We start from the raw sequence: 19556 nt of genomic DNA, 5'->3' as shown, positions 1-19556 counted from the left end.
TATCAGTTTGTACAAAAAACACCTTCCCTCCAGTGCAAGACTGTTGTGTATACTCTTATTCCTGTTTGCTCCAAAACCCACAATGATTGTGGCACTTCCCCCACAGGTATAACTAATACACATAAACTTCAATATCCTAAGAAAAGAAAGTGATGTAGATTATATTCTTAAATTTATCGTGGGAGAGGGAAATGGCTTTAACAGACTGAGAGATTTGAGCACTCTTAAGTTCTGACCAGGAAATATCTTCTGGAAACAAAACATGAGAGGACAGGATTATGAAAATGGGTCTTGTTGGTAGAGTGAGCAGCAGGGACAGATGGCACCAAGGGGGAACCAGGGCCCCAGAGTGGGAGTGGAGATACAGCACTAGGACAGGTTTGAAGAGAGTCAGAATAGAACAGCGGAGACCAGACCAGAATTTCAGTTTCAGTGAGACTGAATTTCACAGAAAGATGAGACTTCCCAGAAAGCTGGTATAAGGTCACTGAAGATATGAGTGTTCTTGGAAGCTGTGGTTGGTTCAGGCCCTCAGATTGGATCTCTGCTGGTAATGAAGGGAAACTCCCTCTGCCAGAAGGCCCCCTAGACAAATGTTGCTCAGAGAAGGTAAGTTACAAAGTGTACTTCTGCAGTAAAGTGTTGGGTCCAATAAAGAGGAATGTGGGAACACCACATTGAGCAGTAACGTCTAAGGGCTGCACCACTGCTGCAAATACAACTGAAGGCATTGCACTCCTGGTTTTCCATCTAAACTCCAACCATGGAATCTCACAGCAGGACACCTCTGCACTGTTACTGTCTCTCAGGAGGGGAACATCAAAGGTGAAGGACAGGGAGCAGCAGGAGATCTCACAGCATTTATTTTTTCTGTTGTGAGTCTTCCCATGTCTGTGTTGAACGCAGTGGTTTCCCTACCAGTGATTTCTATACTAGGCTGATAGGCTTTTCCCAGTGAAAATGCAGAAGTTCCAGGAGTTCCTTACTAAGTTTTAAGATCTCTTCTGATTCTAAGGAAATTGGAAGACAGAAAATAAAAACCCCATATGCTTAAAAAGAAGGGAAAAAAAGGAACTGAATAAAAAGCAGTGTCTTCTGAGATTAATGGTGTGTTGACTGGTTTTCCTGGGAAGATGTAATTTGATGTTTTGCTTAAGAGTAATTCCAATGAAGAATGGCTTACCTTTCATTTTTAAGACTATCTAGCCCTTTCATTTCATTGTGACCTTCCAGATAACAAGACAAATTTAGTACTGATGGGGTTTCATAGCTGGACCTACTCCATGGGTCAGATTCTGAAGAGAGTCCCAGCAGCCACTCCACTGTTATTTTTCTAACATGAATACTGGCTGCTTCAGAAGATATGTTGCCATATTTTTTGTACATCTGGAACAAATGCTCCAATTACCAGATTTTGTGAAATCAAATACAAATACAAGAAAAACAAAAATAAGTTACAAAGACAAGAAGGCAAAAAATTTACTGCTAATGAGACAGAGTATTTCTCAAAGCAAAGGTAACAAAAAGGGGGAAGTTAGGGCAATACTGAATTTTTAGAAGACAAACATGTTGAATCAGATGGCCTTTATCTCTCTCAGAAATCTTACTGCCTTTCCTTCTTTGGCATTTTCTTCAAATACCCTTCACACACCCTCAGGCACAACATGGGACAAAGACCTCCAATGAAAGAAAACCCACATAAACCAGTACAAGTCCTGTAATCATAGTAATGAAAGGCAGTTTTTCTAGTGTCTGTCATGCAGTTGCTCTGATGCCCTGAAGAGTTCACTAACAGAGACCATCTGAACACCAGTGATTACAGTTTAAATTGCTTACATGGATGTGCATGGCAAGAAGAGGAGATGACATGTATTTATTTTGGAAATCACTAAGTAGATATGCAACCTTCCAAATGTTTCTAGAAGTTTACTGATCTCCCAGAAGGTGTTTTCTGGGAACACAAGGATTTTTATTTATGCTCTTCAGAGCTGTGAACTGAGATGAGTATGCTGTGCTTTGACTTTATAGTTACAGCTGTAGAAATAATTCCATAGGAATTATTCCTTTTTAACTTAGCCTAGATTTCATTTTTATGATAAGCAAACAATAACAATGTGTGCTTAAATGATTGTGACCCAGAATTTTTTGTGAAGGAAGGGTGGTGGGGTTGTGGTACTCTGCATATATAAGCAAAACACTTAAGTTTATGAAGCTCTAGATATTTGTACTTTAATCCACTAATGTATTCTTTTATTTCCCATGAAGTATAGAATGCAGATACATTTTAAAGGCTTTTTATTTATGACTTTCATCCTAGTTTTTGCAGTTGTGTATAGAGCTAGGTTTAAGGCCACTTGGAAGCTAAAAAGTGTGTTGCAAATGCATTTGCACAGATGCCATGTTCTTATTCTATTTGTTCTCTTTAAAAGCATTTATATGGTAACATATCAGAACCTCAGTTCATCCAGAATTAGCCAGCGGGGGCAGAGAGAGAGAGAATCCAGGGAAGTGATGGTACATGACATTTCTACCAATCTTTTAACTGTGGTACCTCTGCAAGGTTTGTTTGTAGTCATTGCACTTTTATTAAATTTAACTCCTTAGTTTTCCAAAGCAAATATAGTGAAATCATGGATTTGGCACCTATAACTACCAGGGTCACTATTGGGAACATGTTACTCAGTTCTGATTAAAGATGGAACTGAGGGGGGAAATGGAAAATCAGACACTGAAGCCCTAGATGTTTGCTGCATATTCTCAGAAACATGTATTGCTTATTCTAGGGGAGGATTTAAAGTATTATTTCTATTAATCATTAGCTGTCACAGAATTATTTCTCATTAAGAAAACTGATATGATTTGTGCAACCTTAAGTAAATACAGAAAGATTATTATTTCACATAGTTAAAACAAATACACATCATTAAAAAAACAAAGTAGTGATGTTTGTTGTTACTGTGGACTCTGCATAGAAGGAAAAAGACAGACAGTAGCAGGTGTGGCTAAAACCCTGATATTTATGCCTCCACTGAAGCACTTCCCAGTGGCACCTAAAGGGGATAAATATTACTGAAGAACTTAAAGCCCTGTGGTAGAAAAGGGACCATGTTGAGAGGTCAAGTATATTTGATGCTACCCTCAGATGCATTCAGTGAACAATGAGGCAGTAATGAGGACAGGAAAATATCTACTCAGACTTTTTATGCATCATTAGTCAAGCCACTGGGTATTATGGTTGAACTAAAAAAATCAAGGAAAACAAACTAATTTTGGATTACACCACATTTTTTTCATTTTCTCCCCAACAAAACAATAAACTGAAAAGAGGGTTGATCAGAACCAAAACATTTTTTTCCTTCAGTTTATTTAATAGTCTTCATTTTAGTTAGTTAAATTTGAACATTGATAGTTTTGTTCTGAAAGTGCTGTAATGAAATGGTTAGTCTTACCCAAATATATTTGCTTTCTGAACATTTTTTCAGAAACTATTTAATAAATTTGACCCAATTTCATGACTACTTTTATTCTCCCTTCATGATGTGTTTAAGTGGTTAATCACATCCTTCACTGCCATTATTTTATTTCCCAGGAACAAAGACTACTCATATTTTCTCCTTTTATCCTCCTAATTGAAATGCAGGATGCCTCATCACCAAAATACTTGAGTGTGTTCCATATTAAACAACACCCTCCACAAAACCTCTTCACTTGGAGCAACAATGTGAAAATAAGAAATCTGTGTAGTTAAAGATAGGGGCACAAGTGAAGAAAAGTGAGGGTGGAGAGATGGTTTTTATATGTGATCCCAAAAAAGGTATTTGTCCATCCTTTCTGAGGTTCTTCCTTCAGTGAACAAGTTGGGGAACAAAGCTGGTGCAATCCCTCAAAACAAAGACAAGTACCTCTCAAGCAGCACCAAACTGACACAGAGTTTGTGTTCCAAGTGCAAAGTCCTGAATTAAAAGGGAGGGGAATGCATGTACATGGTTTATCTGCTACAGACAGAAAAGCAGTAACCCAGACTCCCCAGTACTGATAGCTGTGGTCTACCAAGTTTAGCAGCAATTTAATTTTTTTCCTAGGACACACATGTATGTGTTTTGCTCCTTGCTTTAGCAAGCTGCAGTAATTAAGGTAACAAATCCACAGGCAGCCCACACAGACTTCCGTGGTTCAATGTACAGTTTTTCTGGCTATTCCCTGATAGGAAGATGAAAGTATTTTAAAGCCAAGGCTAATTTGGACAGCTGCTCCCTATAAAGTCAACAAGATCATAATAAGTCTACTATTAGTTTGACAATTGAAAGCCACACATCCCACATGAGGGAAAAAAATGCCAGTTCATTCATTTTCTGAAGCTTTTTCCCTCTTTTTAGACAAATGATCTCAAATTTGCCCAGCCTGAGCTTCAGTTAATTGTTTCGCCTCTCTGAGCAATCCTGAAGGGGACTGTGCTAAATTCAGAGTAAAGAGGATGCCTTGCTTTGCTTCTGAGGTGGTTCTGTGTGGATATTTGATAAGGCAGAGCACAGGAAGGAGCTGTTTGAGATGCTGCAGTGGGAGCCCTGGAGATGGAGGAAGGTGTCCACTATGACTCAGAGACAGATATCTCAGCACAGTTCCCATGTAAATGAAGTATAATGTTTAGTTGCTAATTACATTTAGACTCCTTTGGGGAACCCCCCAAGATTTCTATGAATGTACAGTTCCAGCCGGTGAACAGACAGAATTAATCCATTGGTTTGCTCTAACAAGGGACCTAAAATGAACAATTACTTACACTGCTGTGATTGCCCTTCTTCAAGGTTAAATTCTCCTTACAGATTCCACTGTTGTTCTTCACATGAGATGATTTTTCTTTGAGGAGCAGTGAAAGCTGTTACATGATCTATCCACTTATTTATTCTTCTAAATTAACAATACTGCTTTGGGTTAATGATAATTATTTTTTTTCATTAGTAGCATCTTCATCCTTCATAAACCACATATTAAAAACAAAATTTAAAAATTAAACAATGAAAAAATAAAACCTGTGAGAGTCTTTGAAATTTTCCTTATCATAACTGATCTTTCATCACTGACTTTTCATTACAGATATTTGTAACAAAAACTGTTTGTTCTAAAAACCCTCCCTACCTTCCCCACACTACCAAGTAATTTTCCAATACTTAATTCCTACTGCCATTACAACATTTTTCCCAATGACTTGATCTGAATTTCACTTGATGCAGTTTAATCCCAACTTGCTGCCACTGATGTGGTGTGTTTGGATTTTCCTCTGCATTCTCCCTCTACTTGAGGCTTGACCAGAATCCAGGTTCCACAGTATAATGATGCTAATTCCCATTCAGGGTGCAGTCCCAATACAGTCCATTAGCCCTCGGTGTAGAAATGTTCCTTACAATGACATTCTCCAGCACAGGCTGATAAAATTCATTCCTTCAATGTAAGAATGCTGACTTAAAGCCCTTTGTTTGCTATTTTATTTTTTAATTGCTGCATTTAAAATTTTTGTGTATTTACTCAAATATTGAATTTCTAAAAATACGAATTTGTGTAAGTTGGAAGCAGCAAAGTGGATGTACACTATTTCAAACAAGATCTTTGATGTAAAATACTGCAATTTGGTGTCATCAGTTCTCTGTTCAAGGTAGTTTCAAGACACAAAGAAGACTGGGGAAGCTTCTAGGGACAAAATACATGTGTGGATTCAGGAGAATGACCAGTAACAAACAAAGCAGCAAAAACCACTTTATTTGACTCTTGAAACAAGAGGTAGCTGAGGAATGTAAAGCAAGAGTCTCATTTTGCAATGGGATTTTCAAAGAAATTGTGCTTTCATTAATGATCTCAGACTCTCTCTTGTTTCTTCTCATTGGAGCTATTGCAAGTGCCCAGATCAGATTTGAGGATGTGTTTATGTGTCTTTTAAAGTTTTCAAAAGGGGCAGTGGCCTTGCTGTCAAAATGTCACTGGGGCTCTGCATTTCACTCCTGTACTCCCAGGTCTGTTCATGGGAATTCTTTCTAATACAGTCTTGGTTTTTCCTTTTAGGTAGAGAGGATTGTAGACAAAAGGAAGAACAAGAAGGGCAAATGGGAATATCTCATTAGGTGGAAAGGCTACGGGAGCAATGAAGACACCTGGGAACCTGAACACCATCTACTCCATTGTGAGGAATTTATTGATGAGTTCAACAGACTACACGTTACCAGAGAGAAGCGATCCAGGCACGGGAAACAGGCCAGCGCACCGAAACTACTGCGGGAAAGCCGAGGCTCGTCTGTTGAGAAAATATCACATAGACCTTCTGAATCGGGGAAGTCTAAAGGATCAACACACAAAAGGAAGAGAATTAATCCATCTCATCAAAAACAGAAACGAGGATATGCAGCAAAGCCAGGATCTGCAAATGACAGGGCTGCTAAAACTGTGACTTACCGAACTACTCCCAGCGGTTTACAGATTATGCCACTGAAAAAGCCACATAATGGTCTGCAGAATGGAGATGGCAGCCATGAGAAAGATTCTAGACATTTTGGGAATGGCTCACAGCAGCAAAACGTGGATTTAAATGATCACGAAGGAGAACAGAACTTGCCCAGCGTGTTGGAAGTCAGTAACAATTCCCCTGTTGTGAATGGAATTGGTATGTGATTTAAACAACTCCTCTGTGCGGGAGGGGGTGTTAATTGCAGCAACTGCAAGTAGGGCCCACTCGTGGAAAAACTGTTGTCACACAAGTGATATGGTGAGAAGCACACAAACAAGTTCCACACTTTCCCTACATATTATACACTTTTTTTTATCAGTTGGCTTCTCTCTTTCCCTTTCCCACGTAGTGATGGCGAAGCAGTGTGGGCTCTGTCACGAGATTTGCAGTGTAAATCCCTATGGGAAGTGAGGACAGGGCATGGAGTAGGAATGACAACTGAGATGTGTATAATGCTGCACCTTTGGGTTTGTGTATCATCACATAACAAATCACTACTCAGTTAGGTGTGCTCAAACCCAGTGGTCTAGAGAAACCAGAATTATTTTAGAATTAATACCACTCTTGCTAAAGTGCCCTGGTAAGTGTGGCTGAATAAGATTCCAGTTCCCAGTATTAATGTTTGTCATAATCAGAAACACTCAGGACAGCCAGCTTCCTTGTTTCTGGACACATCACAGGTCTTAAGACAGACTTTGGAGGAAGGTACAGTCTTGAAATAAACAAAAAGATATAGGAGAAATTTCTCTCTAATCCTCATAGTTACTGACTGGCTTAGTTCTCAAAGAATAAGGTTTATATTCTCTATAAAAACTACTCAACTTAATGGAAATTAAATAGCTTCTCATTATCTATATGTGTCCAATGTTTTTAGTTTGTTTGTTTTTAATCCGACCAAATTTACAGCCTCAATGGTGTTTTGTGACAGTAATTTCCAGGAGCTAACAATAAGATGCACGTTTTATTTGATCAGGTTTTGGGATCTGGGATTTTGTTGGGGGGGAGTTGACCTTTGCTTTTACTGAGTAGTCTCTTGTCCCTCTATGAAGGGAGGACGGGGAGGATGTCCTGTCAGTCTGTAGGCAGCCCCAGCCTTTTCAGCCTTCCTACCACCTGGAAGACTTTACTGATTCCTGAGAGTTTTGAGTATCTTCTTGTGCCGTTGGTGTGGGGGGTGGTTTTAATACCTTTTAAAAACAGCAGGGGCTATTCCAAATGATTTCCCACTGCTTACTGATACAGTGATGATAGAACCTTTGGAGAATTTTTTTTCTGCTCTTACACACTGCATAAAGGTTTTCATTGAGTGATCCACAGTTGTTCTTGGGGTTTTTTCCTTCCTTGTTACAGTTAATTTAGAACACAGCTTTATGTATGATCCCTTTCACTATGCATTTAATCTGCTTTACTGTTGCCAATTCACCTTTTTATTTTGATTCAGTGAAGCTCTTCAAAATCTTTCCTAGTTTTCACTCTACTTATTTTGTATTGCCTTCAAGTTTTCCTCTCATATTTCTCTTCCCAGCTCATTAATACATACATTAAATAAACTAATCCTCTGCAGGTCCTTGGGACGGCCAGCTTGACATGATGAAAAGTAACCATTTGTTCCAATTATTTATTTTTATTAGCTACTTTCTATAGCCCATGATAGTACTCATTTCCTTAACAGCTTCTGGTGAATTGCCCTGCCAAAAACTTTTCAGAAGTCAACATAAATTATATCACCCTGCTTTTCATTTTCCACCCTGCTGGCAACCTGGCAAATGCTCCTTGATTTGAGAAGAACTGACCTTGCCCAGTCTTACTGGCTATATGTGATAGCTACTGAAATTTTTCAAACCAGGCATCAAACATGCTATTAAAAACTCCCAAACCAGCAAAGTGCATGGTCAGATTTAAATGCATAAGTACTCTTGATTATGCCAATGAAATTTGAAGTTAAATCACTTTAAAGTGTATTTTGGCTTTTGCATTTTGAGGAGTTTGAGCTCATGTAAGAATGCTTAAAAGTTACCTGCTTCTTTAGGACAGTTTGCATATCTAATTACAGATGTGTATAAAGTTTTGGTGGCTTTTTTACTCTTTCTAATTAATTTTCTCTAGTAGTTTATGTTATTAGTGAAGAAGTTCTGATACAAAATGTATCTTTGAAATGCATTAATTCCCATATTTTAGAAATTTTTGTTTAATGAAGAACTGAAGGGTCACAAAGAACTGTAAGGTCAAATGAGCCTTTCCTTTGTCCCCACAAGAGCTAAGGAGTGGCCTCCATCACCCCTGATTGAATAATCTCTGGCAGAGAGCTCTCGTTCAGTGGAAAGCTGCTTTGCCTGAGCAGCCAGGTGTTCTCTCCTGGCCTAAGAGCTGATCTCTGCAGCTCCTTTCAAACAGCTCTTTACGACAGCTTTTGTGTTCTCCAAATCCATCACTTGTGTTCTGTATTTTGTTCCCCTTGCATTCTGTAGGCAAAAGTAAGAGATCTTTAAATCTCTGCCTGGTTCTTTTCTGAAAAGCCCATACTCAGCAGCTCTGCCCAGGTCAGAAATCCCTCGAGTCCTGCTGTGTGATACCCAGCACGTGCAGAGTGGAGAAGACTACAAAGAGGAGAGATGAGACTGCCTGAGTAATAGCAGACAGAAATTGGTGAAGAAGGGTCAAAATCAAATGACTAGGTTTTTTTCTTAATACTGCCCTGCAAGCTTGAGAGAAGCCACATTTCCTGATACAGGGGTCTGAAACATCAAGTGGAAGTAACTTGCAGTACTCTTCACCAAGTCCAACAATTTCCTGAACTCCCTCAGTATTCACACTCACACGGAGAGTCCCAGTGTGGTTCTGCCTTGTGTCCCATTATTATCACAGAAACCCACACTAAAACCAGGCTGAAATTTTACACATTACAAATGAAGAAAGTTTCAGAGAAAAATGCCTAATTTGTTGAATAACTGAAATTTTGTTCCAAACATCTTGGGTTTCAAAACTTTCTCCAAATCTGAGCCAAGGTCCTAAGGCTGTGTCCCTAGGGAGCAGGAGCAGTGTGGCAGTCTCCTTGGCAGGACTCCCACGTTTAGCTTGGAGGCAGCCAGCTATGCCAGAGGTTTCAGGCAGTCTGCCACTGAGTCTGGAAGTTGAAAGCCTGGCATGCTCCATCCGTGCTTGCAGGGCTCCCAGGCACTAGATGTGGAACAAAGAGGGAGCCTGGAGGACCTGGTTTGGCTCCCAGAAGCTGTGGCTCCTGGGCAGCCCCGTTCAGAATCTGAGGAAGCAGACATTTGTGTCAGCTTTAAGATTGCTTGTATGGAACCCAAATGAATGTCAGCTTCATTTCTCAGCTAAGTGTAAGACTGCACAGAAATTATGTATAGAAATTTAAGGTTTGTCATGAGATGAAGCCTAGATTTGGAAAAGTCAAAAATTCCCTTCAATTTGAAAACCTGGCTGTAGGCCCAGCTCTGCTTCCAGTGTGGGCCTATGCTTGAAGGTCTCCAAACCCCACCAACCTCAACTAGTATTGTTTCATATTATAATAATGTTTAACCACCAGTGCATTGAACCAAGCAATATATACAGTAATATTTAAACTAGAAGTAATCAAATAATAGTTATTTTGTTTGTCTGTCCATGCCAGTTCTGTTCAAACAAATAACAGCTATTTGAAAACCAGCTTTTGATGACTCCTTAAATGAACATCCACCAGTCTCTTTGGTTTTGTCTATAAATCCACTTGGGTACAAGTGTTTCTTCTTTTGCCTCTAGACAAACTCCCATCAGGAAGCTCTTTACCCTAGAAGGATGAGCGTGTACCTATAGGTGTGTGCATAAAGTGTCCCAGTGGAGGCCTGGGACCTTGTGGAAGTTGGGACAGATCTTTAATACCAAAAACTGTCTTCTACTTTCTACAGATCCTGCCATAAGGAGAGCAGAATCATCTTTACTGACGGTTATTTAAGGGTCTGCAAATTGGAAAATATTGAAAAACTCTGTGAACAGCATCCATTGATGCTCCCAAGAGCTAAGAATACTGGTCTTTCTGATGATATTTGTTGTCTTCTGTTATCACATTTCTGTTTCTCTCCAGATATTGTAATTGAGTTATTGTTTTGTCAAGTTTCTTGACAGCATCAAAAAACATCCCCTTGTAATTTTCTCTTTCCTTTTTCTACCTCACTCTTTCTGTGTACCATCTGCTGAAGAATTCCTGCCTGTCATGTATCACTAACTGCTGTTTTTCTCCATTATGAAAATCTTTGTAGTCTCATGGTGCCCTTGATTTAAATACTCTCTGTGACTTAGTCACTGCTTCCTCTTGGTTTTTTAGCTTATTCTGTTTTATTTCTTCTGAAAGAATACTGGCAGTAAAAGACAAGCAAACATGCTTGCTCTCTTAGTTTGGATAAAAAACTCATTGCTTTTAGATATCTTACAGATGCTCCCTTAGCTGGAGAAGTCTGAAATTATTAGTAAATTATCAACAGAACACAGCTTTTAAGTATGTACAGTATTAACCATTACCCACAAGAAAGACAGAAAAGAGGCAGTTAAAGGCTGTTGGGAAGACTGAGGAATGCCAAGCTGCTTTACCAGGGAGAGTGAGGGAGCATGGCTTATTTCACCTAGAAAAATTAAAGCCTCAGCTCCATCATCCTTTCCATTCAGTATAAATGCATACTGCTAATGAAAGCGGCAGTCCACCTCTCCTTCCCATGACACCCTGACTGTTATTCCCATCCCTCCCTCTGCACCAGTTTTAATACTTTTGAGGCTACAAGGTGAACTGCATCTGTTTGAAAATTAACCAGTTTTGCAGGGTGAGTTTTCAGCCAGAGTGGATCACCAGGCCAGCTCATGGTGTGGCTGCTCTAACCAGTACTGGGGTTGCTGTGGAGGTTGGTGGCACAGGGACTGCACCATTAAATTGGCTGTGATGAAACACTCAGAAAATATGCATCTGAAAATAACAGGAGCTTGAGGCGTCCTCTAGCAGTGGGCAGAGCAGTGGAAGGAGATGTGGAGCTCCAGGTCCCCCAAAGCACTGAGGGTCAGTGCAATCTTTCCTCACTTTCTCCCACTCTCTGTCTGCCTCAGCCTTTTAGAATATAAATTTCTAATGTGTTTTCTGCAATGCCTGGTAGAATAGAACCCCAGTCTCAGACCCTCTGGGAGTGGTGCAGTATTGTAAAAGATGCAGGGATGGGCAGCTAAAATGAAGAGGATTACAGGAATAAAAGAGGTTGGGAGAGGGGGTGGCTGAGGGGCAGCACGATCAAAGTTTACAAAATCATCAAGGCCTCAGATATACTAAATGCAGGACTGTTGCTTCTGAAATCTCTTGATAGCAGAACTAGGGACCACTCACTGAAACTGGTTGAACATCAGATAAAAGCACAGATGAAAGAAAATTCTTCTCTGTGTAGTGGCTACCCAACTTCTCAAACTCATACCACAGGAAGCTGTGGAGACAGACAGCATCAACAGGCTCAGAAGGGGATTAGAGAAATCCATGAAAAGGTCCACAAGCAAACACTGAAGGAAACAGGAGGGATGAGCCCTCTCATATTTCTGTACAACACTTAGGGATGATACTATGGGAAAGGACTGCAGAAAGCAACCAAGCTTGCATTTTCTCCTTAAATAGCATCCTTTACTGCCCTCTTTTACTGCCATTCTTGGAGAAGGATTACTGCATGCAGCACTGGTCCGGGAACATCTTAGGTTTCCTTAAAAAATATTGAAGCTTCTTATAAATATAAAAGTCCACAACTTCTCCTGCTGATTAAATACAAAGTAATAATTAGATTAAATTCCCAGTAAAGAGCATTTTCTCCCATTTTTTTTTCTTTTTGTACTTAGACTGAGCATCAAGTGCTCACTATTAAGCCAGAAGAAAACCACACTTAGATGTATCTAAAGCTTCCTTAGTTAATTGTTGACATCCTTAATTTGTTTCACGTGCAGTATAAATTGCTTTGAGTCTTTGAATGTCTCTTTTTGCCTGTCACAGTCATTTTTCACCTTGACATACTCAGGTGCTGCTCCCCTTGTGCGCACTGAGCAGGTGCTGACTATTGACCCTCATGCTGGGACGATCCCAGTGGCTCCAGAGCAGACCTTCAGGAGCTCCACCACCTCCACACAGCAGACGTGCTAAATTGGCCTGGTTCCACATCAGTGCTGTCTTTAGAGTGTGCTGATCATTTTCTCCAGTTTATCGGATTAAACAAGATTACAGGGATGCACTGGAGACACAGAAAGAACAAGCTACTCACTATATATTGTTCTGCTAATGATCCACTTTTGGAAATGGCACTTTTTCATTTATGTTTCTCTCATATTGAATTTAGATCTTTCCTCTGATTAAATTTCTTTCACCTGGCATCCAGGTAGTTAAAATAACTGTGACAAGATCTATAGTTTCTTACATAATGCATTCATTTACAAACTGAATCCATAAAAAGAATAAAACAAACCAAAAAATTACGGTGAGGCTTTTTGTTGAGCTGGATTATATGAGTGAATTAATCTTCTACGATTCTCTTACCATCTGTATTTAAAATATTTGTAGCATAATCTTCCACACGAGGCAGATAATCAGTACAGTTAGTCTGACACACCTTCCATTCTATGGGCATTTGTGCCTCTGATTTTGTAAGTTCTTTACACTTTTTTGGGAGTTTGAAATCACCACAATTCCAAAGCTTATTGCTGGTTAAGCATTGAACAGATAAAAGTGCAGTGTTTAATAGCCTGCCTCGGTCAAAGGGTTAATTAGTTTCAGTACATTATTCCCAAGGACATTGGTGTTCTGTTAGTAATTTCACAAGTTGATTTCTGTTGTAAGAATACATGTCAAAAAACAACCTTAGGAAAAAGGAAGAAACGTGCCATAGGAAATAGGATGATGCCACAGGAAAAGTGAAGATTTAATGGAATTTGGCCATGTTTGCATTGCACCAGGCAAATGCTCTATTCAGTATAACCCAGGCAATGCTTTAGATGGTATCTCTTAATTCAACAACAAAAAAAGAGTTTCCTGATTGACTGAACAGGCTCCTGGACCAAGGTAGATCCCTGTGTGTGGATGTGTGAGTACCCACATGCACACACCACATGAGACCCAGTCACACACCACTGAGCACTGGCTGTGTTTTCACATCCCATCTCCTAACTGCAGTGCACATACAGGATTTCACACACTGTGAACAATTCCACAGGCCACTGCCAACTGTGAGGTGTCAGACAGATCAGTTACCTACGTAAGCATCAGGCTGAAACACAGCTAATCCAAAATGAGGGTAAGTGATTTTGGTTGAGAGGCATCTGTCATGAATTCACTGTTCAATTCTATTCCAGCAGAGCATTTTTAATTGGATGGTGGTCACTGAAACTATAAAATTTATACCTGCATTCTAATATTCATGTCATCTGCCCTTTAAAAATTCCTGGCTATTTGAAACCAGGAGCTGGAACAGGTCAGCTTTGGCAGGAGTAAAGAACAGAGCAAACAAAGGTGTTTTCATTCAGCTCTCTCTTGGCCTTTCTTAAAAATAGTGCATTGTGGGCTGGTATCTATATAAACAAAAACCAGTGACTTTAATCTCTGTCCCTCAACAGCCTGTCTCTGCTTTATTTTTAATGGCAATAGTGTGAAATATCTGTAATTAGAAAAGGATTATTACATACAAACCTTACAAAGCTCCTTCAACACCCCCGCTCAGCACTGTTACCAATCATTATCTATTGCCTATTACAGAAACACTGTAGACATCAGCAAAGGAATTGTTTGCAGGTCATACACAGAGAAAGTCAGAATAAACTGTCTTTTAAAACTGACTTACTATTGCTCTTACTTGTTTTTAAAGAGGAATTATAGCTTTCTTCTTATACTTCTCTTTTTTCCCTACTGCTGGATACTCTCCAAAATGGCATCAGTTCCTTGGGTCTAGAGGTTGTCTGATCAGAGAACAAAATGTTCTGCACACTGGAGTACAGAATAAGAACAATGGCTTGAGGCCACATTTGACTAGCCAGGCACATTCTTTAATTTATTTTTTCCTGTTATTTTATATATATCTATTTCCGTTGAAGCTAATAGAGAGTATCATTCCATTTCTTTGATGGTATAGCGGTAATTATGCTTCAACTCTTTCCATCTGCCAGGTTCATCTCTGGCCAATGGAAGCTTGAATCTACACAGCACTGTGAAAAGGAAACTTGATGGAGAGAAAGATTATGTCTTCGATAAGAGACTGAGATACAGCGTGCGCCAAAATGAAAGTAACTGTCGCTTCAGGGACATTGTAGTCCGGAAAGAAGATGGTTTCACACATATTTTGCTGTCAAGTCAGACTTCAGAGAACAATGCACTGACCCCAGAGGTAAGTGTTTAGCCCTAAAAGCCAAAGAAAGCCATCCCAATGTGTGGGTTATCTTGCAAACACTGCACTTGAATTCGATTTTATGTATCTTTTTCCTAATGGATGAACTAAGAAAAGAAGTCTGGAGTACAGACATATCTAACTTTTTCATGCTTGGGATTCCTATCCAAAAGAATGCAATGGAAATTAAATTTTAATTTGCATGACTGAAAAAAAAAATAAAAGTAACTAAAGAAATGGCAGAATCAGTATTTCCAGCATGGAATTGTGTGAAGCAGCTTTTCACACATTGAAGTTACTGATATTTACTATCCTTAGGAGAAATCTGGTCTCTTTCATTTTACTAACTTAAATAGTGCTCCAGTTGTATACAGAGAATTTCAGTCTATATCCTGAGACAGCTTTTCTAAATTCCATCTTGATCCCTAATTACTTTTTCTCTGAATCACTGTATTTATTTATGAAATCTTAACCAATTAGGGGCTCTATCCTCAGCTGAATTGCATAAAGTCATACAACATATAAAAGATAAAAATGAATTCCTTTCTTCCAAACATTATACACATAAGAGCAGACTCAGACTTGCAGCTTGTACTACCCCAGTATACACTTGGATCACTGGAAGGGCTGAGGAGCTTTTCCTTCCATTCCCTGTGGCTGCAATGCCCTGTTATACCATTCCCATGTCAGAAGAAAAGGGCTGTCCATAAGTGCTTGCATCAGGATGGATGTCCTGGAGAGAAGAGAGCACACCAGAGCCCCGTTCCACACCTGAGCCCTGTTGCACACAGGCAGTAATGGCCTGATGGATGGACTGGGGCTGCCATGGAGCAGGGAGGGAGCACCAGGAGCTGCCTCCCAGCACCAGCCTGGCCTGTCTGAGCATCCTGCAGGCAGAGCTCTTCCAAGGGCTGCCCTCACTGGGGAGATCTCAGCCTTTTCTGCCCTCTCTGTCCTACACAGCAACTTCAAGAGTGAATGAAATACCAGTTTGGGCACCGCCTGAGGAAAGAGTAGATTGTAGCTTTGAGGAATCATGTTATTCAGTAAGAAAATTAGTAGCTTTGAAGTTAATTACTTGCAACAGGCAGGTATGATGAGTCCCCTTCTCAAATGCAGACATACTCATGGGCAGTAATGCACTGAGTGATAGTAAATGGCTAAAACTGATGGTAGACAACATTTATCACTCCTAGTTTTTAAACTAATATTTAGAAGGACTATATTGGTAATTACCACAGAACACCCAACACTTGCTTTTAACACTAATTTCTTAAAATGCATTCGATTGCATCAAATCCACCACTCCATCTCTGTCTTAATTACCACTAATTGACACTGACAGTAATTTAAATGAAGGAGCTCAAGGGCCTGAAAAAATATGAAATCATGGGCTCTCTGTGTTCAGTCAGAGCAGACATACCTTTACATTGCTGGCTGTGCTGTTCCACATCAGCAGTGTTCAGATGCTCTAACCAGGGGATTAATTCAGGCTCTTTGGATCTGCCAAACCAATCCATTTCATCCTTTGAGAGTTTTCAATACACCAGGAACCCACCCCTGTGGAAGAATAAATGATAAGCATGTAATAGTCCTCTCCCTGCATCACCAGCACAGACTATTTCTAGAACCTTTATTGAAGCTCACTTGAAAACCAGGAAATACATTTTAGAAAACCACTTTACTGACCAGGATGGTCAGGAATTAATCAGTTATTGAGTTCTCCACATGGAGATTGTCTCTTTAAACCTTATCCAGGCCAAGAGCAATTGCAGGCTCTTGCCCTTGGAAGACTCATGGCTGTAAATATGAAACAGCTTCTTTGGCCTCAGTCCAGGCTGCTGCCCATGATCAGTCACACCACAAAATCCAGCACCTCCAGGACTGGCAATTTCACATTCTTGCTGGCAATTACAGCAAAAACCCCAGGAACTGAAAGGAGGAAGGTGCTGAATGACTTGTCCCTGCAGTTTGTCACCCATAGCCATAGGTGAGGCAAACTGACAAAGTGTTTTAGGGATGTTCAGAGCATTTTCTGTTTTGATGCCTTTTATCCCCAGTGAATACGAAATACAAACACACAATTCCTACAAAATGAAGAAAGTGTGTTTCACTTTGTGTAAAGAAGTGCTAACTTCAAGCTTTATTAGACATTCAGTAAATTATGTTTGCCAAATAGCAAATGAATCATTTATTCAGAGCAGGTTTATTTGATGTGCTTAAATAGTGGCCTGGTTATACTTGGCCATTTATGTTAAAGAAAAAAAAGGTGTGCACAGCAAACAATCATTTTAAACTTTTAAACCTAAGCTTATACAAAATCCCATTCACCCCTCAACAGCTCTGCTTCCCTTTGGGCTTTATAGGAATCATCACACGAAATTAATAATTGTGTTCAACCATTGGCCACTGGTATTTATGCCAATTTAATTAAAATAGCAAAGAACTTATTTATTAAAAAAAAAGTCTAGAGAAATCTACCTGACTCTTCATCCCATGTTATTGTTAACCCCATTTGTGCAGGTGATTTTAGCATGAAATGTGCCAATGCTCTTTCCAGCAGTCTTTGCACCGATTGATGTTGGCTTGGTGCTTCTTTAGTAATTGAGTTTTTTCTACTAGAATGTTCAGGGCACTATCGAAATTCTTCCTTATTTTTTACAAGACCTTATAAAACTTCCAAGACAGTGTCACAAAACAGCACAGCTTGTTCTTATTTCAGTAGCTTAGGCTTGCTACTTTTGTTTTTTAAATACATTTGTGAAATATTTCATTATGAATTCCATTAGGGCATTTTTCCTTGCGGGACTTTTGCTGCTCCTGAAGTTCTTTCTCCAGTGATGCTGCTGCTGTTTTAACTCAGCACATCTCAAGGATCCAAATTCTCTTTCAGACTAAATGGACCCATCAGCTCTTCTCATTTAACACTATTAACAGATCTAGGAGTTAATATTCCCCTGAATTAAAAGTGAAACATTCTCTAAACAGCCAGTGATTCCACCCAAGAGTGAAGAACTACCTCAAGTACATTCTCATACACAATAATCAGGTTTCAAATTTCAAACGTGAATAACAAGGTTTAAAGTTCTGCCAGGTACATTTTGGAGCACTGGTTTGCCTTCACTTTTCCTAACCTGGAAATAATAAAAGAGAGGCAGGTACAAGTTTACTGTTCTCTGCAGTTCTGCTCTCTACACAAAAGTAAATTGTGGGTTTGGGCCAGTGCTTGTGCCTGCAGCTTTCGAGGTTCCCAAGTCCTTTAGGCGCTGGACAGAAAGGACTTGGAATCAGTAACACAAAATTTATTTATGTGAAAAAGCACAAGTGGAGAAGATGTTCTAAGAACAACAGAATGGCTTTAAAATTTGGGTTTAGGGTAATATTCACAGAATAATTACCTTTAAGAATATCACAATGAGTCCTCAGAGATTCAGAAAAGTTAACTTTTCTTAACTGGTGCTTCTGTTTCTGTGAACAAGAGACTTCTGTTCAAGATACTTTGTGTAATTATGGTGATCAATTCCTAGCTCTTTAATTTTCCCAGAATGTAAGCAAGATGGAAAGCATCTTGGAAATTTGGACATTTGGAAATTTCCTACTTCCAGCAAAAGGCATTAAAAGAAGCTCTTAGAAGTTTAATTGAGTTTTTAACTGGTTCATGTTTATTTTGCAATATAAGATGTCCTGTTCAAGAACTAAAGAGATTATTTACTTGACAGGATTAAAAATATAAGCAGCTTCTGAGAAGGTGATAATTTTATTATATATTTGTGTTCAATAAAACAGTAAGTGAAGCACTAGGTCTGGTCTAAATTTACAATCCAGTCAACTATAATAACCTAAATAACTGGCCCATACTGTTCTGTAAATACTGCCTCAGAAACGTTCATCAAATGCATTCAAATAGAAATACTCCCCACAACTGAAAATTACCTAAAAGGTCAGAAAAAAGCTAATTAATAAAAGCATGGATCTGGAGAATATTGCTAAGGAGCTCTGGAAATAGTAGTATTAGGTCTGGTCCACTAGAGAAAATAAAATTTAATTGGACAAATGCCATAGTTTTAGCAAGATGGGGAAAGGTTTAAGGGCTACGAAAGAAAGAAAAAAAATATGGAATCTGACAAAGAAATGTAACTAAAGACAGGTTGTATCTCTGTATTTGAGAAGTGAATTCACTACCACATTAAACAGAAATTTGTCCCTAAAAACAGAGAGCAGTTCCAAACTAAAATTATATTTACTTTCCAGTAGTACAGTTCAACACACAGTTCTGCAACCCTTCAGACACACTAGATCTTTTATTGTTATTTTCCTGTTTGTAGCTTCCCTGTAATCATAGAAATAGCTGGGGAGAAATACCCATCCCCAGATAACCCATGGGGAAAGCCAAGGCTCCAGAGGCAGCAGTGAGCAGCAGCTGCTGTAACCAGGCTAAGTGACAAAGGGACTTGGGTGCTTGGACTGCACCAGCAAAGGAACCATGGCAAAGTTCCTGACCAAGGGAGTGAGCATTGACTTGGCTGGCATTGCTGGATTCCAGCCAGCCTCCAAGCACCTCTGGATGATAAAGTTAATGACAAACTTAAGGATCCTTAGGAAAAAAACATACTTTTTGGAGCCTGATAATGCTGATACATAATGGTTTCCTTTTGATACAAACTAGTGGAGCAGGGGAACTAAAT

At 39.4% G+C, this 19556-nt stretch overlaps 1 protein-coding gene and 1 long non-coding RNA gene across 2 annotated transcripts in view; one reads left to right on the top strand and one right to left on the bottom strand.

Moving 5' to 3' along the window:
* The window catches only part of CDYL2 (chromodomain Y like 2), a 60054-nt gene that overhangs the window by 26562 nt on the left and 13936 nt on the right, over positions 1-19556 (top strand). The window contains exons 2-3 of the mRNA XM_084215113.1: positions 6055-6649; positions 14654-14871. Of these exons, the coding sequence (XP_084071239.1) occupies positions 6055-6649; positions 14654-14871 (813 nt within the window). The remainder of the gene's footprint in view (positions 1-6054; positions 6650-14653; positions 14872-19556) is intronic.
* Positions 16304-19556, bottom strand: part of LOC311159177 — a 53361-nt gene continuing 50108 nt past the window's right edge. Inside the window, exon 3 of the long non-coding RNA XR_014616501.1 lies at positions 16304-16431. This is a non-coding gene — a long non-coding RNA (uncharacterized lncRNA). The remainder of the gene's footprint in view (positions 16432-19556) is intronic.

This window comes from Fringilla coelebs (assembly GCF_963513975.1).
Source record: "Fringilla coelebs genome assembly, chromosome: 14".
Classification (NCBI taxonomy): Eukaryota; Metazoa; Chordata; class Aves; order Passeriformes; family Fringillidae; genus Fringilla; species Fringilla coelebs.
Note: the sequence above shows the minus strand (reverse complement) of the source record. Positions and strands in the feature narration are given on the sequence as shown.